Source organism: Desmodus rotundus, chromosome 1 (assembly GCF_022682495.2).
Source record: "Desmodus rotundus isolate HL8 chromosome 1, HLdesRot8A.1, whole genome shotgun sequence".
Lineage (NCBI taxonomy): Eukaryota > Metazoa > Chordata > Mammalia > Chiroptera > Phyllostomidae > Desmodus > Desmodus rotundus.
Genome location: NC_071387.1, coordinates 119,071,935 through 119,099,153, shown reverse-complemented (window position 1 = coordinate 119,099,153; position 27,219 = coordinate 119,071,935). Strand labels below are relative to the sequence as shown.

General features: G+C 56.0%; 1 protein-coding gene across 3 annotated transcripts; it reads left to right on the top strand.

Moving 5' to 3' along the window:
- Positions 1-1,430: 1,430 nt before the first annotated feature.
- LIMK1 (LIM domain kinase 1) lies at positions 1,431-27,219 on the top strand. 3 transcript variants are annotated; one of them, XM_053930038.2, is made up of 16 exons: positions 1,431-1,675; positions 3,483-3,579; positions 9,889-10,027; positions 10,362-10,471; positions 11,673-11,879; positions 16,169-16,274; positions 16,374-16,540; positions 17,605-17,788; positions 18,604-18,690; positions 19,032-19,163; positions 20,343-20,402; positions 20,671-20,736; positions 23,319-23,475; positions 25,303-25,358; positions 25,592-25,749; positions 25,848-27,219. In XM_053930038.2, exons 1-16 carry the CDS (start codon positions 1,621-1,623, stop codon positions 26,008-26,010), a joined length of 1,944 nt encoding a protein of 647 aa, XP_053786013.1. In that variant the 5' UTR covers positions 1,431-1,620; the 3' UTR covers positions 26,011-27,219. The 3 variants fall into 3 exon arrangements, with proteins under 3 accessions (XP_053786013.1, XP_053786024.1, XP_053786034.1); XM_053930049.2 differs by lacking the exons at positions 1,431-1,675; positions 3,483-3,579 and adding an exon at positions 6,694-6,842; XM_053930059.2 differs by lacking the exons at positions 1,431-1,675; positions 3,483-3,579 and adding an exon at positions 9,264-9,316.

Here is a 27,219-nt window from a genome sequence, read left to right as displayed (position 1 = left end):
GCCGGGGAGAGGCCCACAGCCCCTCCACGTCCACTCTGCACACTCCCTTCGCCCTGCACTGTGGTCCTCTCCTAAGCCCCTTCCCCCTGGGGTGGTAACTGCCGCCACCCGGAGAGTGTGCCTGTTCTCATCAATTTCCCTTAACCCTGCCCAATCCATTGTAAAATTCCTTTATTAAACTCTCCTCAATAATTTCCACTGAGTGCTCCTGTTTCCTGCCAAGACCCTGTTTGAGATATACCCCATAGAAAAGCAACAAACAAGCAAATATATTGTGCGGCCTCTCAGGACCTCCATCCACATCTCCTGGGGACACTTTCCTGTCAGTGCACCGGGACCATCTGACATGAAGGCAGTGAGGGCACTAGTAGCAATCTAAATATTAAGTATTTCTAAAGCCCAGCTTCCTTATATAGAAGTCAAAATTTGAATATTCCCCCCAACCAGGTAATTGTTTTGCACCCAGGGGTGAGTGCCCCCGCCTTAGAGGCCACTCCCCAGGGCCCTGGCAAGAGAAATTTAGCAAATGTGGTGGCTGAAGCCAGTCTGGGTACCTCTGCCTTTATTCAATGGGTGCACTTGGGCACGTGGCTCAACCTCTCCGCTCATAGCTTCCTGGGCAGTAGGATGAAGTGAGAAGGTAGGTCTAGGGTGCAGATAAGGCGCTGCCTCCCCAGGGAGCATTCTAGGATTCTCCACTTCTAGGCAGGGTGCTACATCCTTCCAGTGCTGGACTGGGGACCTTTGTTTGGGAACCACCCATTTCCTCTGCCCACTTCATTCAGCCAAAAACCTGCTCAGCCGTGTCCCCTCCTGATCCCCGGGCAGGGCAGACGCCTGGGCACTTCTGTCACAGTCCGGCAGATCACTCCTCCCCCAGGTCCTACCCCTTTAGCTTCCCGCCTAGCTGGTGAGGGCCAGAGGCTCGGGTTGTCGCCTTCTCACCCCCGCCCTCACTGCAAGCTTCAGAGAGGGGGAGGAACTGGGCTGCGCCCCTCCCCAAGGCGGCCACCACGGTCCTCAGGGTCCACAACGTCTCCTCCAGCTCAAGTCTGGTTCTTGGCCTCCATCTAGCTGGTTTGGGTCAGAAGAGGTCCCGCAGGGAAACTGAGGCCGCTTCTTGGGACTTCTAAACCCGCCTAGGCTGCTGCGTCGGAGTACGCGTCTCTCCTAAGCCGCAGTTTTCGGTTTCTGTATCTCTGCCTACCGGCTCCAGGCAGAGTTGTAGCTCCGGAAAAGATGAATGAAGGGGAGGAGGAGTAGTGAGGGGTGGAGAAGGGGTGGAGAAGGGGGGGCCCCCCCAGGGGTCGCGAGGAGGGGCGGGGCCGCGCAGGGCAATTTCGCCGCTTGTCCGCCCCGCCCCGCCTCCTGCCGCAGCTCCGAGGCCCCGCCCCGGCCCGCCCCTCCGCTCGCTCCCCAGGCCGCCGCGGCGCGGAGCCGGTGCCCGAGCCGGTGTCAGAGAGGCGGCTGCGGCTCCGCAAGCCCCGAGCCCACCCGGCTGGGCCAGCTCTCTCCGCCTCCGCCTCCCGGGCCGGCGGTGGCTGCGGGCGAGCTCGCGGGGGCCCGGGCCGCCCCTAGCCCCAGCCCCAGCCCCGCCGGGCCCCGCCTCCCGCCGAGTGCATGAGGTTGACGCTACTTTGTTGCACCTGGAGGGAAGAACGTATGGGAGAGGAAGGTGCGCCGGGCGCGGGCCGGGGCGGGGCGCCGACCTGGGGACCGGGCGGGCGGGGGCGCCTTCTCGGGGGGCCGGTGGGGGGCACAAAGGGGGCTGGGCCCTGCCGCTGCGGAGGCCGGGTCTGCCGCGAGGCCGCGCCCCTCCCGCCTTGGGGATGAGCTGGACCTTCCGAAGCCCGCAGGCCCCTCCCTGACACGCTCCCCACCCCCGGCTTCCCCCCCCTTCCCCGGTTCCCCCCCTTCGGCCCTCGGTGGGCTGCCCTCCCGCAGGCAGAGAGCCCCTCCTGCCTTTCTTCCCCGCCTTCCCCTAGCCTCCGACCGACGACCACCCGATTGGAGTCCCGGGCGCGCTGCCCTCCACCCCCAGCCCCGGCCTTCATCCGCGTGCTCTGTCCACCCCGGGCTTGCCTCGGGCCACCCCTGATCCAGTCTCTAACCTGGCCTGGGAAGAAAGACTGGGGAGCCGCAGCCCAGGGTCCGAGTCGCCGCCTCACTCCTGCTTGGCTCCGTGACCTTGAGCCAGGCGCTACCTTCCGCGCTTCAGTTCCCCTGTCTGTACAGTTAGGGGCCGCATAGTTGGACTCCGGTACCGGTGGGAAGGGGCCTAATGGGCAGAGCCTAGAGGAGCCTCTAGGGGGCCATTGGCAGTATACTGGGGGCCCCCACCCACTCTTCCCTGTGGCAGACCCGGTGCCTGCCATCATTATTGGCTGGGAGGATGACTCATCCCAGCCTCCTCTTCAGCCCCTTCCTCCTTACTGGGGCTCAAGACTTGGGACTACACGACAGTTAGGGTGTGAAAACCAGAACCCCCAAAACTTCCACAGCCCAGAGCAGGGTCAGGTCTCCTTCCCTGGGCTTCCTCAACTGCGCCATCACATAGGCCCACCTGGTACCGACTAGCCAGAACTGCCAGCCCTTCCCGCCACCAGGGCTACTGCCAGCCCTCCACTAGGAGCCCACCTCACCATCGCCCCTATCGCGCTTCCCTGGGTCCTCATGGAGGGGCAGGCGGTGTCCTGGGAGGTTGCTGTGTGATCCAGCAAGCTTTAATCTCTCTAGGTCTTAGTCCCTCCATCTATACAATGAGGAAGGGTGGCCTAGGGGATCTTCCAGGGCCCACCCAGTTCCAGTCCTGCCAGGCCCCAAGGATGACTAAGCATGCCTAGTGGGCAGCTTGTGGAGGTGCCAGGCCTCCCTGGAGCAGGTGTCTGGGAGTGCCCAGCTCTGCAGTCCCACCCCTGGTCAGGCCAGGACGTAGCCAAGGTTCATTTGGGGCTGGCACCCCTGGGCTTCCTGCCCTTCCTCTCCAAGGAACTTCAACCCAGATGGACCAATCCAATCTAGTCCTCTCCATTCCCTACCTGGACTTGAAGGGTCCTCTTAGTACCTTTTCCTGGGCAGGCAGGGGAAGAAAGGAGCTGTGACAAGAATGTCACCACTGCCTCATTTCTAAATCCTGCTGCTTTTTTTCTCCCTGTTTACCTCAAGTTGAAGAATGCTGTTCCTGGAGAGTGGACATCTGATCCTCCTCTTCAGTTTACAGTCAGTTTAGAGATAGGGAAATTGAGATCCAGAGAGACTTGGTAATTTAGCCAAGGTCTCAGCAAGACTCGCAGACCTAGCTCCTTTCTTCTGCACAGCACAGTGGCTGCCCAGCCTGGGTGCTGTGTGTGTGTGTGTGTGTGTGTGTGTGCGCGTGCACAGGGGTTTGTGCACATGCACGTGGGGTCGGCAGGGCAGGCTGGGCCGACACCAAGCTGGGACTCCGCTAAGAATGGTTCCTGGCTCCCTTTCCACCCCTGCAGGAAGCGAGTTGCCTGTGTGTGCGAGCTGCGGCCAGAGGATCTATGATGGCCAGTACCTCCAGGCCCTGAACGCTGACTGGCACGCAGACTGCTTCAGGTAAGTTGGGGTGCCCTAAGCAAGGCCTGCCAGAGACGAGAGACTAGGCAAGGAATCTGGGAGAGCTGGCTATTTTCCCGGTGCTGTGTCTTGACTTCTAGCAAGTCCTCAGCCTCAGTTTCCCCATCTGTAAAACAGGTATTCGGACTAGAAGATCCCTAAAGGTCTCTCTGTTTTGACATTCTAGACCTCTAAAGAAAAGAGGGGAGAAAAACCTGCCTTTCCACCAGTGTTACCAGGGCCTGCAGGCACCTAGGCAGAGAGAGGAGGGTGAGAGCAGCACTTGCCTTCTGTGTGCTGATGCTCCAGAGGAGGAAGGTAGAGAAACCCAGCCTTGGGGAAAGCTAGGCCTCCTTCCCTGGGCCCCACGCTAGTTGTGAAGCTGCATAGTCCAGTGTGCATAGCCCAGCCACCAATTCGCAAGTGTTGAAGAGAAGGGTCAGGCTGTGGCTGAGCACTTGGGACCCAAAGGTGATCCAGCAACCCAATGGGACCATAATTAGAAGCAGGGTCCGGGGGACCTTAGAGTTGGCTCTAGAGCCAGCGTTGGTGTCACAGAGATTTCCCACATGGGAAGGAATTCCAGGCAGAGGACCCAGCAGGTGCAAAGGGCCTGGCTCAGTCAGTGAACAGCAGAGTTCAGGTGGAAATACATTGCAGAGGTAGGAAGGTTGGGAGGCTCAGCTGGGGTCAGGGTATCAACCCCAGCTGATGGAGTTTATTTTAGTCAGTGGGGACCTCCAACAAAGTTTTTTTTCTTTTCTTTTTTAACAATAATATCTAATTTTTTCTATAATTTAGTAAGGACCAGGCACTGGTAAGGACTGTGTATAGTCGGGTATTGCGTTATCCCCATTAATGGAGATACAGGTTAATTCTTTTGACCAAAGTCACACAGCCAGTGAGTGAAATGAACACACAGCACCCACACCGCTGGCTAGGGAGACCACGAGAGAGGCAGGCACCGTGCCCAGGGGTTCCCAGGCAGGTGTTCAGAAGGAGGTCTTCAGGGAGGCAGGGGCTTCTCAGCAGGTAGAGAAAACGGTGTGTGCGGCGGGGAGGTGGGACAGCGTGGGCAGCTGAGGGGACGGGAAAAGCTCATTTGGTTGGAGCAGATTGAGTTGAGGGTTGTATTGAGGAGGTAGAGTTGGGATTGATTTGTGAAGGTCCCTAAATGCCATGATAAGGACCTCTTGAGGTCAGTGGGGAGCCAGCAAAGGGATTCAAAAAGCAGAAAGCAAGGGAGGGACGTGGGCGAAAGTGCTATTGAAGAGGGCCATCCCAGTGGCAGGTGGTAACTTGGCAGGGAAGGGGCCATCACTGTAGTTCAGAGATCTGTACTCAACGTCTGACCCACGACAGTGCCTAAGAGTGGAGAGAACTGCAGGTATAGAAGGGACAGTGTTTGGCAAGTTTTAGTCATAATTAGCCACTACTTACTGAGCACTCTTTTAATGTCATCTCATTAAACCTTCGACATAACCGAATGAAGTACCATTCCTTGCCCAGCTTGTACAGTACATGAGAAATGGGGGCTCAAAGAAATAAAGTAACTTACTAAAAGTTGCAACAGCTAGAGACGGGACTTGAACTTATGTCTGTCTCATTCCAAATCACTGCAGAGTTGAAGAGATAAGGGGCCTTAGGGAAGGGCTGGGAACGGGTGACTGGCGGGGGCTGAATTTAAAGTGGTCTTATTTTTACTGTGGTGCTGGGAAGGGCAGTGGCCTGTTGGTTTTGATGGAGTTACGTCTGGGTTGGTGGTGAGTTGTGCCCTGTCCCTGTTGAATTGGAGGTGCAGTGGACTATCCAGGGTGGCAGTGCCCAGCCCAGAGCTGGCCGAGATGGTCTGAGGTCAGTCTGAGGTGAGAAGGCCAGAGAAGAAGAGCCTACCTCGGGCTGGCACTGAGATGGTTGGGAAGATCGGGGGGCGGGGGGGGGGACCAAGAGAAATCAGAGTAAGAACTTTAGAGCCCCCTGTGCCTTGGGTGGGGAGGGAGATGGTGCCTTGGGAGACATGGGGGAGGGCCAGGAGTACAGTAAAGTAGTGGGACAGGGTGCATCGAACCTAGCTTTGAAGGTTCCCTGCCTGCACTTCCAGGGGAGGGGTGAGGCCCCTGGTGCGGGTGTGGAAGAAGGCATGTTTGGGCTCTCCGTGGTGTGAAGAGGCACAGGGCCACAGTGTGGCGTACGCGAGCGTTCTGACCTGTGGTGTGGTTCTCTCAACAGCCCCTGGCATGTCTGTGACTATTAGGAAAAGCAGTTTACATGGAGTCACTGTCTGTCTGGTCCCATGGTAAATAGGCAGCCATTCTGGCCCTCCGTGGGATGCCCAAGGCCCCGGAGTCTGCTTGGTTTCTCCTTGGAAGCATCTCCGTGCCAGGAAGTAGGGCTGGCACCAGCCCCTGGGCTTTGAGGCCTTGCAGTGGGATAATTGTGAGCACACGGGATGCCTCTGGAATTAACACTAGGGGTCATTGTCACCCCAGGGGCCCCCCTTTCTCTGTTCTAGGCACTCCTCCCGGAACGTTATGGCCAGGACCAGAGTGGTCCAAGCTTTCCTTTAGCCCAGCTGCTGCCTTTGGGAGGTCCCTTCCCAGCAGCCTGCTGCGCATGAGCTCTTGCACTGCTGCTGCTGTAGCTCTGGTAACACCTCCCTGGAGGCTGGGTGGGCTGGCCCTGGGCGAGGAGGGGTGAGCACACAGCTGACACTGTGGGTCTGAGCCTGGGCCAGAGCACAGCCTCCTCCTCTTTGGAGGACCTTTCAGATAAGGAGGACAGACTGTCCAGGAAAGTCGGCCTCTGTTCTCTTGGGGGCAGCACCAGAAGAAGCAGCTACCTTTGAGTTTGTCCCTGTCACCAGAGAGCCCTGAGCCCCCAGTGCCTTTGTCAAAGTAGACGCTGAGGAGCATGGAGGGTGCCTTCTGCAAGGTGTAGGGCTAAGGGCAGAGTGTCTGCCACAGCTTCCCGGCCTGCACTAGAGCCCCGGCGGCGTAAGGCCTTCAACTGCTTCCTGTTGCGGGCTCAGACCAAGTCCTCCTGCACCCACATTGCTGCATTCTCCTCCCATGTGGGTGGCCACACTGGCCCCACCCTCCGCATCCTCCAATCCTGAGTGCCTGGAGTAGGATGGGGAAGCAGCCAGTCTGTGGGCCCACCCCTGCCCCTGTGCTCCCCATTGGCCCCCAGAGCCCCTGCTGTGGGGAACTGCAAAGGATGCTAGCCTCACCTCTGAGAAGACGGTGCTTCCTTAGAAGGGCCAAGTAAGTGGAAAGCCTCTTCCCTACCTGTCCCAGGCCTCAGGAAGGGCCCCCCTGGTGTGAGGGCTGGAGCTAGAGGGAACTGTGGGACAGGCCGACCTGGGTCCAGGCCGTGGGGCAAGAGAACTGAAACTCCTGGTCACTGTTGTCCTATCGAGGGGAAGCAGGCCACCACTGGAGCTTCTGGCCTTTCTGGTGCAGTCTCTCTGTGAGCTGGTCCTCCTTCCTTCGCCTCTTCCTTCGCCTCTGATGTCCAGGAATGTGGCCCTGGGTAAAGGGCACCCCTGGAAGGGATGGACCTGTCATTGCGGAGATTGCCTCTGCCTCTCAGCCCAGGCCTCGCGTGCCTTCCCTGCTTCCTGCGCCTGGCCTTGTCTTCTGCTCTCAGAGATGGGTACCCTGTATGGGGCAGACACACAACTGTCCTTTAGGACTTCCTCTCCGTTTGGCCCTGGGCTGTCTCTGTACACCCTTAGTGCCTGGCACTCCTCTCTTGACATACCTTGTGTGGGCGGGGGCGTGAATAGGACACCCCTTAGAGCCAGGCCAGCCTGCCCTACCTGCCTCCTCTGACTTCTGGCTGGATGTGGACCTAAGGGGTGAAGGGATGGACAGGGTCAGGGGCTCCGGGTGCCTTCCATCAGCAAAGGTCACTGAGACCACAAGTGCCAGCCACCCGGCTGCTGCATGAGCCTGGGCTAGATCCCCTGTCTGAGATGGAGGTCCCCTGTGCCCTCTCTGAGTTAGAGGCCCAACTGGGGTGCCCTGGAGCAGCTCTGAGGATGCTGGGGGGTGGAAACTGCTGCAGATGGAGTGCATACAGCAGGCCTCTCTGGCAGGAACCACTTTGTTCTCTTTGGAGTTCGGTGTTTGTGGATGCCTGGCCTGGGACCTCAGAGCCCCTGCAGGCTAATGGCAAAGACTGGTGGGCCAACAAAGGCTGGCTGTGCAGTCTGGTGGGGGGTGGGGGACACCTAGCGAGGCCTCTGAGCAGGCTTGAGGGAAAACAGTGACCAGGTTTCGATTGCATTCACAGAGCCCTTGGGTGAGTCAGCTTGGGGTCTTCCAGGGCTGTTGCAGTGATGAGCATTTGTAAAGGAGTAGGAGTTTGCAGGCAGGAGAAGAGCAGAGGCAGGACCCCTCCCCCCATCCCCACCCTGGTCTTCCTGCATCCTGGCAGCTGGAGAGTGAGGGGGAGACTCCTGTGGTGACACTCCCGTGACGAGATGTGTCTGGTCTGGTCGGAGGAAGGCTGAAGTGAATCACTGATCAGCACAGGGCGTGGGGGACCTCCCAGTACACCGCCTCTTTGCAGACCTGCCCCCCCTCATCACCCAGGAGTGAGATGCCCGCCCCCTGTGGGGCCCAGGGCAGGAAGGGTTGGGGGTGGAGGGGTGCGGATGACATCATGGCTCTGGTCCAGCTGCTTCTTCCGCTGCCTCCTCTCACATCCCAGGGCAGTCTCCGGAGGCACTCGCTCATAGGGTGACTGCACCAGACTTCCATTCTGGGCACCACCCTCACCCCCTCACACCAGCTCCTGAACTCAGGCATTTTGTGCCTTCCCTGCCCTTGCCATGCCCCCACACCAACCTGTCCCCTCCCCCGCTTCAGGCTCCCAGACAATAGGGAACTGGCTGGATCCTCTTAAAGGGACAGTGTCCCACCAGCACTCTTGCCTGCTTTCCTCTCCCTCCTCATCCCCAGTTTCCTAATTAAGGAGCAGTCAGTGAAAGCACTCTGCATAGAGTGGAGGGTTCTCTGGGGGGTGGGACTGTCTCACTCAGGTCCCAGTCTTTCCTGTCCCCTCTCTTCTGGATTGTTTTCCTACTGAGCCCAGGTCCTTCTGTCCCTGTGTGACCTTCTCACATTACCCAGAGGGCCCAAAGAGCAGCAGAGCCGGATGGATTCTCTGCATGCTGTGTACTCCGGCCTTTGGAGCCCTGGATCAGGCTCTTGAAAACATGCCTCTGAGGGCCCACGGGATCCACGTTTCTGCATTTGCTCATCCTGATGTAGTTGGGCTGTTGGTGCCCACCCACTGGGATGGACACTTGGACGGAAAGAAGCCAGGCATGTGGGTCTAGCTCCAGGCCTGTGGGGTGACACTAAGAAGCCAGCACATCTTTCCTCCCCCATTTGCCCTTCAGGGGCCCCACCAGTTAGGCCTCCCCGGTAGCTCCTGGTGAGGGGGCAAGGGAACCGTGTCCTGGTGGTCCCACACATGCCAGCTTTCTCCATATAGCACGACTACTTTTCTGAAGGCAGGTGAGGGGACTACGGCTCTGGTTGAGGTGGAGGGAGGGGCTATGCTGCGCTGCCCTTTAGTCCCTTGTTGTGACTGGCAGCAACTGGAGGGCTGTCTGGGGGCCAGGAAACCAGCAGACCCCCTGTCTTAATGGATACTGACAGGTCTCTGCTGAGCTGAACTCCTGCATGACCTAGGGCAGTTTAGACGCTCTGAAGCTCATCTGCCTGTGAGTATTAAGTAAATTTAACCAAGACAATGGGAAGGCCTCCAGCAGGTCACTTTCATGTATATGTCAGTGGGCTCAAGCTGCCTCCACATTGCTGGGGCGGGGGGGAGAGGCACAGGGAGAGGAAGCTGACCAGACTAGAGAAGTGGGGCCCATGGTTTGTTTAGGCCCACCACCTCAGTCCTGGGCTCTCTGGTTCCATTCCCCCCTTCACCTGACTGGTGACCTCTTGCCCTCTCTGGGCTATCTTCCTTACATGACAAGGAGTGGGGGCTCAGCTGAGGAGCACCGCCCACCTGGGGCTAGCAGGTAGCCACATCCTCTGGGTGCAGAACTGCTGTCCGTGGTTGTGCGGGCCGTGCGCTGCACAGAGGCTTCTGGCCAAGGTGCCAGATGGGGCTGAATCCACCCCCGACTCCACTTGCTAAGCCCTGTGCTCTGGGGCAGGCTGCCTCTGCCCAGACAGCACACTCTTCTCTAATTCTCATAAAGGCTCCTGTAGACTGTGGCAAGACCCAGCTGTCTGGGAGGGGTGCAGTGGGCCATGCTGAGCCCACTCCTCTTCCATCCAGGTGTTGTGAATGCAGTGCCTCCCTCTCACACCAGTACTATGAGAAGGATGGGCAGCTCTTCTGCAAGAAGGACTATTGGGCCCGCTATGGCGAGTCTTGCCACGGGTGCTCGGAACACATCACCAAAGGGCTGGTCATGGTGAGCGCCCCTGCCTGTCTGTCACACCTCACCTGGTGTGTGTGCGTGTGTGTCCATGTCCTCACAGGTTTCTCTACTCCAGATCTCTCTCCCATCACCTCTCTCATTGTTCTTTTCACTGGGTCTCTAACTCCCCCATGCCTTCTTAATGTGTTTGTCTATCTGTGTCCCTCGGCCTCCTATCTTTAGAGCCAGCTCTGTCCAAGAGCTCAGCAGCTGGCCAGCCAGGGCCCTGAAGTCAGTGGGGGCTACCCTTCTGAGAGAAGGCCGAGAGGAGGAGGTATGGGGGCTCAAGGGGCTGTTAAGTTGGGTTGTCCCTCCACCCCTCTGCCAGGTGGCCGGGGAGCTGAAATATCACCCTGAGTGCTTCATCTGCCTCACATGCGGGACCTTCATTGGTGACGGGGACACCTACACACTGGTGGAACACTCCAAGCTGTACTGGTGAGTGCCCTGGCCCCTCTCTGCGTCTGCCGCGTCCACCTGTATCGCAGGTCTCCCACGCTGGGGCCTTTCCCTGCCTGAGTGGGGCAGCCATTCATCAAAGTGCTCTGTAGAAGGGACTGGGAAATGTGGTATCAGAGTCACACTGTGAAAGCCTCAGACGTCAGCTTTCTCATAGGTGCATTACTGCATGCAGTGCAATTCCGGCACCAGCCATCGACCCTACGAGTTTAGGGCCCAGTCCCCAAAAAGACCACCCTCACTTCAGGCAAGTTCAGGGGTCTTCAGCGCACTCCCACCTCAGACCAGCTGGTTACAACAAGGATTCCCACAAACCCAAGCTTCAGGTTTGCTAATTCACAAAATGACTCAATGAACTCTGGAAAGTAGTATAATTAGGATTCCATTTTTTTGAAGGGTACAAGTCAGCACCAGCCAGATGAAGAGACGCACAGGGCAAGGTCTGAGAGGGTCCTGAAATCAGAGGGTCTATGCATTCTCCCCATGGAATCAGGACATGTGATCCTTCTCCGCCACCCCCCCCCCCCCCCCCCGCCCGCATCACCAGAGTTTTGTATTGAGGTTTCATTATGTAGGCAGAAGTGATTGAATGAGCGGGCATGTGACTGGACTCCATCCCCAAATCCCCTCCCCTCCTTGGAGGTTGGACTGGGTCAAAGCCCTTCTAATCACATGGGGCAGTCTTTCTGGTGCCTAAATCATCCTAAATCATCTCGTTAGCATAAACTCAGGTGTGGTCCTAGGGCTCAGGAAAAGCAAAGGCACTCTTATTCCAAGGATTTAGGGCCTCTTTCCCAGAAACCAGGGATAAAGACCAGAGAAATTTTTATTCTATAACACTGATAAGACTGGATCCGAGGGCAGCATGGCTTGGTCCCAAATGGACTTCTAATGACTTACTCCAAAACCGGATTTAACCCCCGGCCTTTTTCTGGTCAGCTTACAACATGACAAGAGAGCGGACAAACCCAGAATGATGGAGCACCAGAGAGGGCCAAGGGCAGGGCTGTGCACGCAGAGATTCTGCTCCCAGTCCCGCCAGGCAGCCAAGCCCCTCCTCCTCCCATGGGAAGCCAGCGGGGGGAGCCTGGGACTTGGGAGTGGGGAGTGGTGATGCTGGTGACCGCTGATGCTCTTTTCTTCCCACTCTTTGGGTCTCTGCTGCCTGTGGCTCTTGCAGTGGGCACTGCTACTACCAGACCGTGGTGACCCCCGTCATCGAGCAGATCCTGCCTGACTCCCCCGGCTCTCACCTGCCCCACACAGTTACCCTAGTATCCATCCCAGCCTCAGCTCATGGCAAACGTGGCCTCTCAGTCTCCATCGACCCCCCTCATGGCCCGCCGGGTTGTGGCACGGAGCACTCCCACACCGTCCGCGTCCAAGGGTGAGTGGCTGGCCGGCCGGGGCCGCAGCTGGCGTGGCTGTAGCCGTGGATGCTTTAGATGTGTAGCCGACTCTGGGGCTGGGGGCTCTGAAAACAGGTAGCACCTAGGTCCAGATAGAGCCCAGTTCTCACAGCCCGCTATACCAGATGCCCGGTTCCTCTAAAAACCATTACAAATGCTAGATAAGACACAGCGTCCGGCGGAGTAAGGCCTACTTGAGTGTGGTTGGTAGGGTAATAATGTGGGTGTAATAATTTACAGTTTTAATTTGAACATTTCACTTAAATGTCATATGATGTGCTTGAGTGTGATATTGTTATGTTATAGAATTACATGCTTATGATTTTGGAATTAAAAAAGGAATGTTATATGTGCTGGACCCTGTATTTTAAAATACTTTCTTTAATCCATGCATGATCCAAAAAGAAAGAAAAGTAACCAGGTCAGGAATAAGTGAAGGAGGAAGCCCAGGGCCATCAGCAGAATACTAAAGGTAGCCACCCTTTAGGGCAAATCTAAATTGGGTGAACTTAAGCTTTAATTTTCAAGTCCTTTCATGACTGGGTCTCTCAAAGCCTCAACCTGCTAAGGAAGCTAATCTAATAAGAGAACTGTCCCCTCCCCCATTAAGCTTGGACCCTAAAAGGGTTCTCAAGGTGAGGAGGTGAATGAGAAATAATACCTCCCATCAGCACCCCACTCTGAGAACTGTAAAATAAACTGGTTTGAACCTGAATGGAAGGGAAAAGGGAGTCTAACAATTCATAAATTTGGGATCGCGAGCCAAATTCATGTATCTGGGCGGTTCAAAAAACCTTTAGTCAAAATTGTAAAAGTTGAAAGTGCTCCCCAGCTGGTAGTGCTCCCCAACCTGGTAGTGCTCCCAAGCCCTGACAGAATCAGATGTAGATCCTTTCTGAGGAGAGCCACTGCCGGGCTTCATTGAATTGACTTAGATAAATGTGCCAAGGATGATGAGCGATTCAGTCCGAAATCACTGCACCGAGGCATTGTGACCGAAAGTCGGAAGAAACAGCAGGAAGCAGAACCAGACCTATAAAACCTCCCAGTGTGGGGATTATCCAAAACAATGTAAAATAATTATGCTCAATATGTTTTAATAAAAAAGATACTTCAAAAATGAATAAGGAGTTAATACGTTTGTAAAGGAACTAAATATAACCCCTAGAAATGAAGTATGTGATTATTAAAATGAAAACATTAATGCAAGCATTTAACAGTAGAGTAGGGTTTAGAACAGGGGAAGGGAGAAGCAGAGACCCAAAATGATGAAAACCGTGAAAGAGAGGGTAAGGCACGTGGAGGACAGTGAGAGGAGCGAGTCACCTATCTGGAATCCCAGAAGAAGAGAGAACTAACGGGAGAGAGGCGCTCTGTGGAGATGTAACGGCTGCGAACTTCCCAGAACTCATACAAGACACAAATCCACAGACACCAGCCCAGTAAATCCCAAACAGCAAAATAAAAAGAAATCCACCCATGGATCACCTATGTAGTGAAACCAGTACACCAAAGGCAAAAGAAAAGACCTTCAAAGGCCATAGAAAAAAGACAAGTTGCCTTCAGAAAAGGACAATTGGACTGACAGCCGATTTCTCAACAGAAACCATCTAAGCAAGAAATCAGTGATGTATTTAATGCATTCAGCAAAAAATAACCATCAACCTAGAATTCTATATTTGAAAATATCCTTCAAGAATGAGTGTCAAGAACATGTTAAGGCAGACAAAACAGACAAACCAAGATTTAGTACAAGCAGATCGTGCCCAAAGAAAATTCTGAAGGAGGTAGGAAAGGTCTGAGACGCCAGAAGGAATGAAGATGAGGGAGCCAGCCCGGTGACGGTGAGCCGCTCCCTTGTCTACTCTGGCCTTTGGGATATTTGAACAATGAGGAAGTTGGACACTTTGGAGCCTTCCAAGATTTGTCCAAGGCTTTTACTGACTCCTTGAAAAGTAGTTTTAAAATGTCTCCCATGTCTGGACATTTAAATGCCTGGACATGAGAACCAAGAGCCAGCTGCCATTGGATTCAGTGAACTTTCTCACATTCGTGCCTCAGAGTTGATAAGAAGTGAAGATGGTACTGGGAAGGAAGATGCTGTCGGCTAGACTCTTCATCCCCACCCCCCACCTTGAGCATCAGCCAGGCCAGCAGCTGCCTCACACGCACAAGTAAGCAGACAGACTGGTGAGAGCGATGGGGAGACTCCCAGACCAGCTGGTGCCTGACAACCAGGCAGAATTTTAGAAATGAAGAGCCAGCAGCACCTCCCCCCTGTCTCCCTTTCTGGCCGAGCATTCTTTCTAGCTAACATCTGTTTTCCAATTTCTGCAGAGAGCCGCCCCCTTCTCAGAAGCTCCCAGGTTGCCCAAAGGCTGCTAACTGGATTTACTTGTTTTAAGCCAGTCTTAGTTAACCACTTTTCATTTTGTTTGTAGTAGCATTTTAAAGAAAGTTTAATTTATCTGTGACCCCACCCTCTGTTGCCTTAACAGGAGACTGAGGGAGAGGAGATAGGGAATCTAAGTAATATATATATTTTTAGGAAAAAACAATGGAAATATATTCACGGTTTTTTTCAACTTTTTATTTTGAAATTCACAGAAAACTTGCCAAAATAATAAGTATATTGAATGCCTATAAGCCCTTCCCCCTAGGTCCACCGATTTTAATTTTTTGCCACATTTGGGGGGTATGTGAGTGTCTCCCTCTACATTTATGTATGTGTATCACACATACTGTTTGTATTTGTATATACACATATGTGCACGTTGTTATTACTAAATCATTTGGGAACAAGTTGCAGATATCATTGACCCTTCCCACCCCACCCCACCCCGCAAAAAACCCAAAAAACTTCAGACATTCTCCAAAAAACAAGAGCATTCTCTTACATGATTATCAGTTGTATCTTACATGTAATCATGACATTTAGGAAACTTAACATTGATACAGTACTTGTATGCAACGCACAGCCCATTCTCAGACGTTGCCAGTTTCTCAGTTCTGTCCTTTATTAGTTTCCTGGATCCGGGATCCAGTTCATGACCCCGCATTTCACTGGGTCCTCAAGTCCCTTCGGTCTCTTTTAATTTGTGACAGTTCCTCAGCTTTTCATGGTCCTTCATGGTGTTTATGAAGAGTGCGGGTCGGTTGGTAAGCGGAGTGTCCCTCTGTCTGATGTTTCCTGTGTTAGACTTAGGTTATTGTGCATTTGGGCTGGACACGGCGCAAGCGATGCTGCATCCATTTCCGTGCGTCGCGCACGTGGTGTCGGTAAAGCGTGCCCTTTCCCGGGGATGTCAGCTTCGATTCCTGGACGAACTGCAAATGCTCCTCTCTGCTGTGAAGGGCATTTTTTCCCTTTGCAATGTAATCAGTCAGTCATTTATGGGGTTCGCCTTTGTAAATATCCTGTTCCCCAAGGACCTGTCACCAAATGGTGCTAGCATCCACAGATGATTCTTATCTGTATCAATTATTACCACAGTGGCTACAAAATGGTGATTTCCTAACTCTGTTCTTCCTTCTGCATTTACTACCTGGCTTTCCAGTGTGAGGAAGAGCTCCCCCATCTGAGAATATGCTCTTTATAATGAAAATTTTTTACGAATCTGTTTTCCCTAAAGCCGTCAGTCTCCTCTGTCCTGTCCCCCAGCCCTTCCCCATCTCAGGGCAGAGGCAAAGTGAATATTCTTTAAAAAGCTTTTAGGAAGACAAAGGGAAACCAGATGATTAACACCAAAGAGTTAAAAGAAGCAATTAGATTTGGCAAACTGGCCATTCCGTGAGTTAGCTTGTGGCCCACCAATCGAGGGCACCGCTCTGCAACTGTGGCTCAGGGCCGACCGCGAGCTCCTTCCCGCTGATTCTGGGGGAACGGGAGCCTGCACCGCCTCTCTCAGGGCACGTTTGGGAGTCAGGAAGGAAGCCAGTGGGTCCAGATCCTTTTAGGACTCGTGGCATTTGTTTGCCCCAAGCATCCCTGGAAGTCCCTCCGTGGCAGAGACAATGCTCTGTTGAACGGGAGCCCCTGAGCATGTAGGGCTGTGCCACCTTTCCCCAGCATCACAGAGCAGATGTCGGTGATTCATTACAGAATTCTTCCCACCGGACCAGAACTCTGGGTTCTAGACACCTACTGATCACGCAAGATAGAATCATCTGCCCCTCACCCCAGCCTGATCCCTTTGCTTTGGTTTCCTTCAGGGCTGTAGGGGGCAGGCAGGGGGCCAAGGGTCTGACCACTGCTCTGTGCCCACAGAGTGGACCCAGGCTGCATGAGTCCAGATGTGAAGAATTCCATTCATGTTGGAGACCGGATCCTGGAAATCAATGGCACACCCATTCGGAACGTGCCCCTGGATGAGGTATGGGCCCTGAGTCTGGTGAGCAGGATATAGGGCAGTGCCTTCCATACTGCCCCTTACTACCTGGGGCTCACCTGTCCACACACCTGTTCTCCCCAGATTGATCTGCTGATCCAGGAAACCAGCCGCCTTCTCCAGCTGACTCTTGAGCATGACCCCCACGACACACTGGGCCATGTGGCGGGGCCTGAACCCAGCCCCCTGGTCTCCCCAGCTCACACTCCCAGCGGAGAAGCAGGCAGCTCTGCCCGGCAGAAACCTGTCCTGTAAGTCCACCCTGCACCTTGGCGTATCTAGGTACTTTCACTGATACTGGGCCTTGGGATGGGGCCTGATCCCCACCCTTCAGGTGCTCAGTCCATGAGGTAGTCAGCCCTGCAAAAAGGCAGGCCAGCAGAAGGTGCTAGGGACTATGCAAGAGGAAGGAAGGGTGATGAGAAATGGGAAAACAGGTGGAAGCAGCTCCAGAACTGGGGATTATTAACTCAGGATGATGGGAGCCTTGGGTGTGGTTTGGGAGGAGTGGCTTCCAAGTAGAAGCTAATTGCAGGGCTTTCAAAGTGGCAGGAGTCTTTGACGCTGTCCACCCTCAGGGTACTGCAGCAAAGTGATGTGTTTCACAGCGACCACTCCTCTGGTCCCCTGTGTGGAAAGGCACCCAAGCCCAGAGTCAGCTAGTGGGCTGTTGTGGTGGTCCAGCTGTGGGGGGTGCCCCGTACCCTCTTGCAGGGGGCTGGGGGACTTGAGGAAGAAACCTAGAAGCAGCCTGGTCCTCACTCCACTCACTGTGGGCCTGCTCAGGACTCCTGGTGAAGACTTGGGGTGGGGGACGAAGACACTGTCTGGGGGGACAGCCTTTACTCTAAGAAACAGTGATGTTGAAGTTACACATTTTCTCCCCATCTGTGTTTGTCTGGAGCTCATGCCACCCTATAGGGCCACCTATATGGTAGGGTTATGGGCTTCCTAAGCAGGTCATCTGCTTCTGTACCCAGGACCCAAATGCTGGGAGACAGAAGTGTCTGACCCAGGGCCACCAAGCAGGGAAACCCAAGGATAAACATTCCTATCAAGGGCACCTGAACAATAGTGGGCCTCAAACAGGAAGGCCAAGCAGGGGGGGCCATCAGGATGGGGCGAAAGCCTGTGACCGCCCCGGGAGAGCTGCCCTGTGCTCCCCTCTCAGGCCAGGCACCTGTGTATAGACTGACAGAGAGAGGAGCATGACAAGCAAAAGGAAAGGGGCAGGCTGAGGCCTGGCCGCCCCTGGGGGCCTCAGCCAGGTGTCCCCCTGCCCCTGTGGCACTGGGCTTGTGTGTGTGTCCCCCAGGAGGAGCTGCAGCATCGACAGGTCTCCAGGTGCCGGCTCGCTGGGCTCCCCTGCCTCCCAGCGCAAGGACCTGGGGCGCTCTGAGTCCCTCCGCGTGGTCTGCCGGCCACACCGCATCTTCCGGCCATCGGACCTCATCCACGGGGAGGTGCTGGGCAAGGGCTGCTTCGGCCAGGCCATCAAGGTAGAAGGCATGCCAGGCAGGGGTGGGCCGGGAGTGGGAGCGGGGGTCTCAGTTCTGCCTCCTCCCACCAATGCCTGTAGGAATCCACGTGGAAGGGGCTCCAGACTTCCTGGCCAGTACTCACCTCCACCTAGGCCTCCCTGAGCTAGTGACAGGGAGGGGACCTACTCCAGATAGACCCAGAACCTCATATGGAGGAGGTTGTTGGAAGGTGGGGGATGAGAGGGCAGCCCAACCAGACCCTGAAGGCCTCGTACTGAGCTTGATGCCAGCCCACTTGGGGCTTGCGGCTGCTTCCCCCTCATACTCTCCCTGGCTGAGACATGAGCCCTTCCCTGGCTCTCATGTCACTGGCTGTGACTAGGCTAGAAGTTCAGGATTATACAAAAAGCCCAGGCAAGGCCACCCACATGCCTGTGTTGAGATTGGCCCTGGCCCCCAGCCGTTGTCCCTGGTCCTCTTGCCAGGGGAGGAGTCCCTGGTAGAGCCACATTCCCCCTGCTGGAGACAGCCCAGCAGAGCGGAGGAAAGAGCTGGCCTCTGGTCAGGCAGTCCTGGGCCCAAGCTCCCAGCAACCCCTCTTCCCTGCCAGCTGGCTGACCTTGGGCCCTGCTAGGAAACCTCTGGGCCTCAGTTTCCTCATCTGTAAAGGTATTAAGGCCTTCTGCCCTTGAGGGCCAGGAAATGTCTGTGAAGATGTTGAGGCTGACTATTGACCTCCCTGGCAGTCCTGGGGTAGGGACAGGGCCTCCGACAAGTCGGGCTCAGAGCAGAGCCTTGTCTGTCTGTCTCCATGCCTCGGTGTCCCCATGCAGGTGACACACCGGGAGACAGGTGAGGTGATGGTGATGAAGGAGCTGATCCGGTTCGACGAGGAGACACAGAGGACATTTCTCAAGGAGGTCAGTGAGTGTCACTGCCACATCCTCTTCACCAGACATCTGGAACATGCTGTGGTCCCCACCCCTTTCCCCCATTGAGAGGGGGTGGCAGAGGACAGGACACTCAACTCACATATTGAAAGAAGAGAGTATCTGCCAGAAGGGCGGGAAGGACAGGGCCACCCCTGGGGGTCTGAGCAGCTTGAACAAAGAACACAGTGACCATCGGGTGACCCACTGACAGGAGCCCCAGGGGGCGGGGAGGCTCGTCCATCGCTGGCACTGTCTGTGGCCTCTGGGACAGTGGAGGGAGAAGGAGATATGGGCACAGCCCCGGGCCCAGCCTGTTTGCTCTCTACCAGGTCAAGGTCATGCGATGCCTGGAGCACCCCAATGTGCTCAAGTTCATCGGGGTGCTCTACAAGGACAAGAGGCTCAATTTCATCACCGAGTACATCAAGGGGGGCACCCTCCGAGGCATCATCAAGAGCATGGTGAGTGCTGGGCTGCCCTGTGCCAGGCACCTCCCCTCTGGGCCCCGGCGCTCTTCGGTGGGGTCAGCCTCTGGTCTCAGAGACCCTCCAAAGCCTGATTTGGAGGAATCCAGTAGGGCCACACTGACTCCATCTGAAGCTGGGGAAAAGCTGGGGCCCAGAGAAGGGTGGCAGCGTTGCTGAGGGACACACAGGTTGTCTCGAATTAGCTTCCCTTCGGGGCCACAGGCCTGACGCAGCCACACCTGCCACGGGTCAAACACCTGAGGAGAGGCCCCTCCCGTTACTCTTCATAGTGGGCCTTTGTTTTGCTTCCAGTGAAACCAAACAATTTGCACTGTTCGCCACGTTCCATAAAATTCAGAACTTTCTTTTAAAAAATTACAGAGCCATCTTTAGAAACAGAGTGCTTGGAGAGGCGCGTCTAGCGTGCTCGTGCTGCTGGCAGTGACCCTGGGACCCAGTACTAGGGCCCTCTCAGCGTCACCCCCACACCTCGAGATCCCATCCGCCTCCCACACCCGCCGCGGGTTCCTCACCCCTCGACTGAATTGCCTGGCGTTGCCCAAGTGTCGCTCCTGTGGGCTCCTAACACATAACTCCTCAGAGGGACTCTGGGGTCGGGTACTACTCAGAAACGCAGCGCTGCACCGGCTCCGGTTCCCTAACTGCACCCCGAGTCTTTAATTAGCTCTCGTGGCCTCACCTCCTGCTGGAGGTCTCCTAGGGGACTCGGCGAGAGACAGTGTTCCCCGCATGACTGGAGCCCAAATCCCTTCGCTCCTGAGTGCGTGGCTGGCGTTCCGCAGGTGACCCCACTGGGCCCGCCTATCTCTGATGGTCCAAGAAAGTAGCTTCAGATTTTTTTTAAATTTTAAAGAATGGGATGTTGTGTAAGATAAAAAAGCTTTTTTTCTCAGAGGTGGTGGTCAGGAACTAGAGAGAAGTATTCCCCACCCCACGGCCCCCCTTTACTGTTTGAAGTCAGTCTGTTAGAAAACTGTTTGGAATTACTTACCCCCCACCCCTGAGAAGGAACGGGTGTGGGTGCAGAAGAGAGTAGGGGTTTTCGGATCCTGCAGGACATTCGCCACTCCTGCTTCCCTCTCACCCATTTGTCCTGCCACGGTGGCCTCGTTGGCCCCTCCTGGCCATTGTTTCTCCACCCCCACCCCCCAGGACAGCCAGTACCCATGGAGTCAGAGAGTGAGCTTTGCCAAGGATATTGCTTCAGGGATGGTGAGTAGGCTCTGGTTCGAACTTAGGGGTCTGGGCTGGGTGACCCCACCCCACTTATAAACACTTACCCTCTGCTAACCTAAAATTCCACAAGGAATTTAGAAATGGAAACCACAAGGAAGCTTTGAGAGTGGGCAGAGGGGCTTGAATGGAGAGTGGGAAGAGCACCCCTAGCTGGCCTGAGTGGGAGGGGAGGTGGGAGGCTCTGGGGGCCAGGGCTGGGGTCCTTCAGCGCACTGCCTCCTGACCTCCGTGCCCCCACCCCCAGGCCTACCTCCATTCCATGAACATCATCCACCGGGACCTCAACTCCCACAACTGCCTGGTCCGCGAGGTGAGCAGCTGGGCCTGGAGGGTGGGCAACAGGAGCCCTGCACACTGCACTCCTGGCCTCGAGGCCTTCTCTGAACAGCCCTGGGTAGATGCCTCCACTCCAGTTAGGCCCGTGGGGAAGCAGCTCAAGGGCAGGAGGCAAACAGACCTCGCTTGCAGTGTGGCTGGAGCTCTCTGAGCCTCTGACCTGCAGGTTGTAGGAGGGTCTGACACGTCAGCAAAGGAGAAGCTGATGTGTAGACCGTAGAGGACCAGGAGTGTGGCATTCACCGAGAACAGCCATGGCAGAGTGGCCAGGCCTGCCTTGGGCAGCACCCACAGCTGTGGGCCTACAGTCAGGCCTGGGCGCATGGGCTGGGGTGGTCAGGGCAGGCTTTCTGAAAGAGGCTTGGGGGGACATACTTAAGTGGGGGGCAGTGGGGGCAGGGAGTCTGGAGTGAAACCACCACAGGCGATTTCAGAAAGAAGAGGAGGGAGGACTGACCATGCCCAGCTGGAGAGGTTTCTGGGGCTGCCAGAACACAGTACCGCAGGCTGGGTGCTGTAAAGTAACAGAAACATGTTCTCAGGGTTCAGGAAGCCGGAGGTCCAAAATCAAGGTGTTGACGGGGCTGGTCCCCTCCAGAGGCTCCTGGAGAGAGTAGCTTCTGGCAGCTGCTGTCACTGCTTGGCGTCCTTTGGCTGTAGCTGCATCACTGCAGTCTGCCTCCATCGTCACGTGGCCTTCTTCCCCCTGCGTGTCTGTGTGTCCTCTTCTCATAAGGACATTGGATTGAGGGCGCCACCCCCCCTCCCCCCGCCGATCCCATGCAACCTCATCCTAACTAATTGTATCTGCAAAGACTCTATTTCCAAATAAGTTCACACGGAGGTTCTGGGCGGACGTGAATTTGCTGGGGGACATGACCCACTGCACTCCAGGCAGGGTGAGACCCAGCCCAGGAAGAGGAGGGTCTCCAGGAAGGTGTTTGCCCAGTGAATTCAGTGCGGGAAGAGTGTTTCCGATGGTGGGAGTGCGACAGGCAAAGGCCCGGCGGTATGGCGGTCAGGGAGCCTCGAGTTGCTCACTGTCAAGTGGGGTCTCAGCCCTCTGGGATCCGATGGGCTGTGGGAAGCAGTGGCCAGTAAGCACAGAGAGGTGGGTGAGGCTGGATCCACTCCGTAGGCCTCCCAAGGAGCCTGCTTAGGCTGCCCCTGCTGGCAATGGGCGTCACTGCAAGTTCCAGCCAGTGCTCTGGGCAGGGTGAGGACAGGGTCATCTGTCACAGCCTTGATCCCACAGCATGGCCCATCCTTTGAGAATCCGATGAGAGTCGTGAGCCCTTCTGTCCCCAGAATGCATCCGTGCACAACCAAAACCTTGGCTGCCAGTTTGGGGCCTCTGAGAATGCAGCGGTCCCCCTGGCTGCTTTCCCTGGAGCTGCTTCCCATAGCGGAGTCTGCAGACCTTGTACCATTAAGTCCTGGGAGACTCATTGAAAGTGCACAGTCCGGAGACCCCCTCCCCGCACCCACCTCAGGCCTTCTGAAAAGAATGGGGCAGGAACCAGCACTTGGACAATCCTGGTGGACCCTGGCGTTCAAGAACCACTGCCCAGGAGTCTGGGGACCCCAGGTCAAGACCCCTCAGCTAACCTCCCACCTGGTATTACCCCTGAGGAGATGGAGCCCTGAGGCCCCATTGACGTGGGTGTGGGCCACAAATGCCTCCCCCCTCCCATTCGCCGTCTCTGTAGAGTCCTTTCTAGGTGACTATCCACATCTGTGTCACACCCAAAGGTGACACAGGGTTCCTCCCTTCAGAGTGAGCCTGGCCCTAACTGCCACCTGCCTGGGGCCCTGCCACCTCAGCCGCTCTGTGCCCACTCGTCAGTGTCCACTAACAGTGGCCCATCCTGGAGCTGGCAAATAGGGCCCAGAATTCCAGGGCCCCAGGCACCAAGCTTAAGAGGCTGGGCTGTGGGGTACTCAGAGGACCTCCCCAGCCCCCTGACTTGACACTGTTCCCTGGGCCTCCCTGCCTGTCCCTCGTCTCTCAAAGGCTCTGTCCCTGATTTTCCCACCTTGTAGGTAGACATAGCAGTCAGCACCCCAACTCTGCCAGGGTTCTGGCCCAGGCCCCGGGAGGGGCTCCACCACACCTGACACAGTAGAGCCAGGGGCTCCAGAGTCCTGGGTTTTTGAATCCCAGTCCTGTCCCTGGCCAGCTGGGTGGCCTTGGGCAACTTTCTTAACCTCTCAGGGCCTGAGTCACCTCATCTGTAAGGTAGCATGTACCAGGTTGTTGGAGAATTAAGAGATAAATAATAAATAGGGGAGTGGGGCCACACTGCTGTTTGCTGAAGCTTTGGGAAGCTCCATTCACAAAGAGCAGAGGGGTTTGGGGAAGGAAGGGGTCCTCACTCTGCACCTGAGCCCCTCTGAGCAGCGGGGTTGCCACCCCCTCGGCAGGCCCCCAGGTGTCAGAGGTGTGTTCTCTGGCTGGCTGTGGGTTGGTGTGGGGTCCGGGCTAGGAGCAGGTAGCTGGTGGGGGGGGGGGGGCAGGAGCATGCTCAGTGTGGCCCTGCTTCCTCATCACCCCAGAACAAGACCGTGGTGGTGGCTGACTTTGGGTTGGCGCGGCTCATGGTGGATGAGAAGACTCAGCCCCAGGACCTGCGAAGCCTCAAGAAACCAGACCGAAAAAAGCGTTACACAGTGGTAGGCAACCCGTACTGGATGGCACCCGAGATGATCAACGGTGAGTGGGCGGCCCCACCTGTCAAATGCCCCAGGGACCCAGGGATCCCAGGCAGATCTTCAGCCACCTGACCCCTGGCCTCCCTGGCCCCTCCACTTCCACTTCAAGTCCTATATGAGTTTCCTATTGCTGGTGTAACAAATTACCACACACTTGACCTAAAAAAACCCCAATCATTGTGTGGTTCTGGAGATCAGGAGTCCAACAGCAGTCTCACCGGGCTACAGTTAGGTGTCAGCAAGGCTACTTCCTTCTGAAGGCTCTAGGGGAGGATCTGTTCCTTTTTCCAGCTTCTAGAGGCCGCCTCCTTCCTCGGGTGGTGGCCCTTTCCTCCGCAAGGCTAGCAGCCTGGCATCTTCTCTCTGACATCTGTGTCCAGTGTCCCATCTCTCTCCTTAACTCTGACCCTCCTCCCTCTTTCATAAGGACCTTTGTGATTACACAGGGCTCACCCCAATAATCCAAGGTAATCTCTCCATCTCAAGATCCTTACCTTAGTCACACCTGCACAGTCCCATATAAGGCCGCATATTTACGGATTCCAGGGCTCAGGATGTGACATCACTGGGGACCGTTATTCTCACTCTCTCTCTCTCTCTCTCACCCTCTCACCCCCACCCCACTCCCTTTCTTTTTTTAATCAGGCCTGTTACACAGTGGTCCTATGTATGCCTAGACCGTGGGTTATAAAGCCCCTCCACAGGCAGGTGACGTGCCAACACAGGGTCATCTCAGCGCCAGCTCTGACCGAAGCTAACACAGCCCCCCAAATAACTTCATCTGTAAAATGAGGCTAACAGCCCCTATCTTGAAGGGGTGGCATGAGGATTAAAGTTATAAACTGGGCAACATTCAATAAACAAGTGGCTGTATTAAACATCGTGAATTAGATGGTTTTCTTCCCATTTTACAGATGAGGAAACTGAGGCTTAAAGAGTCCATATCAGTTCCTGAGGCTGCTGTAGCAAATCACCACCAAGTGGGTGGCTTAAAACAAAGGAAATGTACTCTTTTATGTAAAGTTCTGGGAGGCAGAGGTAGAGCTGCACCCGCTGCCGACTGTGGGGGAGGGTTCATCCTGCGCTGCTTCTAGCCCCCGCCTTGGGATTCTCAGGCTTTTGGCCACATCGTTCTAATCTCTGCTTCCATCTTCCCGTGGCCACTGGCTCCTCTGCTGTGTGCCTTCTCTTCCGTCTCTCTCTCTTTTTAAGAAGATTTTATGTATTTATTCTTACAGAGAGGGGAAGGGAGGGAAACGTCGATGTAAGAGAGAAGCATTGATCAGCTGCCTCTCGTAGGCGCCCTGACTGGGGAACTGAATCTGAAACCCAAGCATGTGCCCTGACCAGGAATTGAAGTGTCAGACTTCACTTTGCGGGATGACGCCCAGCCCACGAGCCACACAAGTCAGGGCTCTTCTGTCTTTCCTATAAGGACACTTGTGATGGCATTTAGGGCTTGCCTAGATAATCCAGGATTATCTCATCTCAAGATCCTTCATCATATCTGCAAAGACCGTATTTCCAATGAAATAACACTCGCAGGTGCCAGGGGTCTGGTGTGGTTATCTTTCAGGGCCACCATGAAGTTTGTGACTTGTCTAGAGTCATACAGCTTGTCAGTGCCTGAGCTGGGCCTGGAACCCCTTGCCCAGGGCTCTTGTCCTCACCCCACAACAGTTTGCTCAGACCTGGTGGGGCTAGGGACAGAGCATCTGACCTGCTGGCCTGGGCATCCACGAGGCTGGCCAGTCCCTGGCCCAGTGCCCCCTGCCAGCTCACCTTCCTGGCCCTGCCTCACCCAGTAACCATCAGTCTCTCTGTCTAGGCCGAAGCTATGATGAGAAGGTGGATGTGTTTTCCTTTGGAATCGTTCTGTGTGAGGTAAGTCCCAGGGTGGGCAGCAGTTGGCATCAGGCCCAGTGGCTCCTCTCCACTCCCCACCCTCCCAGGCTGCAGGCTGGAAGTGCGCAGGCCTCTCAAGCCAGGGAGGCTCCTGGGAACTGGGCTGCCCACAGCAATTTGCATCCAGGCCCAGTGTGACCTGCTTACAAACCCCCCTGGGTGGCGCCCAGCCCCAAGGGCCCCTGGGTAACTGCTTGCCCTGTGCGGGACAGATCATCGGGCGGGTGAACGCCGACCCCGACTATCTTCCCCGCACCATGGACTTCGGCCTCAATGTGCGAGGCTTCCTGGACCGCTACTGTCCCCCAAACTGTCCCCCGAGCTTCTTCCCCATTACCGTGCGCTGCTGTGATCTGGATCCCGAGAAGAGGTGAGTGGGGTGGGGCTTAACCTGGGCAGCCTTGGGGGTGGGCCAGTCCCCTGCAAAGCCAGAACCCACCGTCCCTCTCCCCTCACCTGTCACCCCAGGCCCTCCTTCGTGAAGCTGGAGCAATGGCTGGAGACCCTCCGAATGCACTTGGCCGGCCACCTGCCACTGGGCTCACAGCTGGAGCAGCTAGACAGGGGCTTCTGGGAGACCTACCGGCGTGGTGAAAGTGGACTGCCTGCCCACCCTGAGGTCCCTGACTGATCCCAGCCCACCCAGAAGCCCCCATCCCCACTGTGGGAAATCCACCCTGCACTAGATTCCTGTGTAGGAGGTAGCTGGGTGTGGAGCCCTCAGCAGGCAGCGGGCACCCAGACCCCTCCCCGGTACCAGGCCCTGACTTGCCTCCTCCCCTGTGGGCCATGGCCCTTACCCCGTCTCTGCCCCTGGCCCCAGAGCCGGTCTGGCTGCACATACACCATCACCTCACCCCGCCTTACCTCTGTCTCGGTGGGGCTGCCCCCTCTTGCTTCTCCTTGCATGAGCTGGAGGGCCCACGTGAGTTGTGCCCCACCCCACCCCCTGCCACCCGGGCTGTCCTGCACACCCTCCACCTGTCTGCAACTCCTCCCAGGCCTGGCTGGAGGGCAGCTTTAGACTGTGCCCTGTCACAGCTGGGTACACAGGAGGGTGTGTGTCAAGGGAGAGGCCGTGTTCCCAGGAGCCATAAGGGAGTCTGGGGCCTGTCACCCCCAGGGGTGCCTAGGTAGTAGCAGGTATCGATAACTATCCAAACCCCCAAGCAGAGAGAGGTCTGCTCCGATAGAGGCACATCCCTGCCGTCTGGGCAGCAGCCCTTCCTGCTTCGGGTCTTTTTGTTTCTTTATTGAAGCCACTTTAGTGAGAAGCAGGTACCAGGCCTCAGGGTGAAGGGCAGTTCCCTGGGCCCGAGCTGCTGGAAGGAGCCACAGAGGGAGGTTGGGCAGAGCAGACGAGGTGGGGTCCACCAGCATCGCAGCCCCCCGAAGTTCATCTCAGCGTCCCCTCCTGGGCCTCTCTCCGAGGCTCCCTACCAGTGGCTGGAGCAGCCCCTGCCTCTCCCCATGTCCCTCTGTCCTCTGGGTTCTTTCTGTGTAATCTATTTTTTAAGAAGAGTTTGTATTATTTTTTCATACGGCTGCAGCAGCAGCTGCTGGGAGCTTGGGGTTTTATTTTTTTGGCGGGTGGGGTGGGGGGGCCATTTTGTCACTTTGCCTCAGTTGAGCATCTAGGAAGTATTAAAACTGTGAAGCCTTCTCAGTGCACTTGAACCTGGAAAAAATCCAAACAGGCCCATGGGACTGCGACTCAGGGAGGTGGGACAGTCACCTCCATCCAGGAATCTTGATGTCGAAGGAACAAAACCCAGACTCAGAACAATAAACTCAATTCCGTGCTCCCCCCACCCAGATCCTGCGTAGCAATGTGCGTCTG

Coding starts and splice junctions, on each gene's coding strand:
- LIMK1 (XM_053930038.2), top strand. CDS start 1,621: ATGAGGTTGACGCTACTTTGTTGCACCTGGAGGGAAGAACGTATGGGA. Junction 3,580..9,888: donor TGGCACGCAGACTGCTTCAG/GTAAGTTGGGGT, acceptor TCTTCCATCCAG/GTGTTGTGAATGCAGTGCCT. Junction 10,028..10,361: donor TCACCAAAGGGCTGGTCATG/GTGAGCGCCCCT, acceptor CCCCTCTGCCAG/GTGGCCGGGGAGCTGAAATA.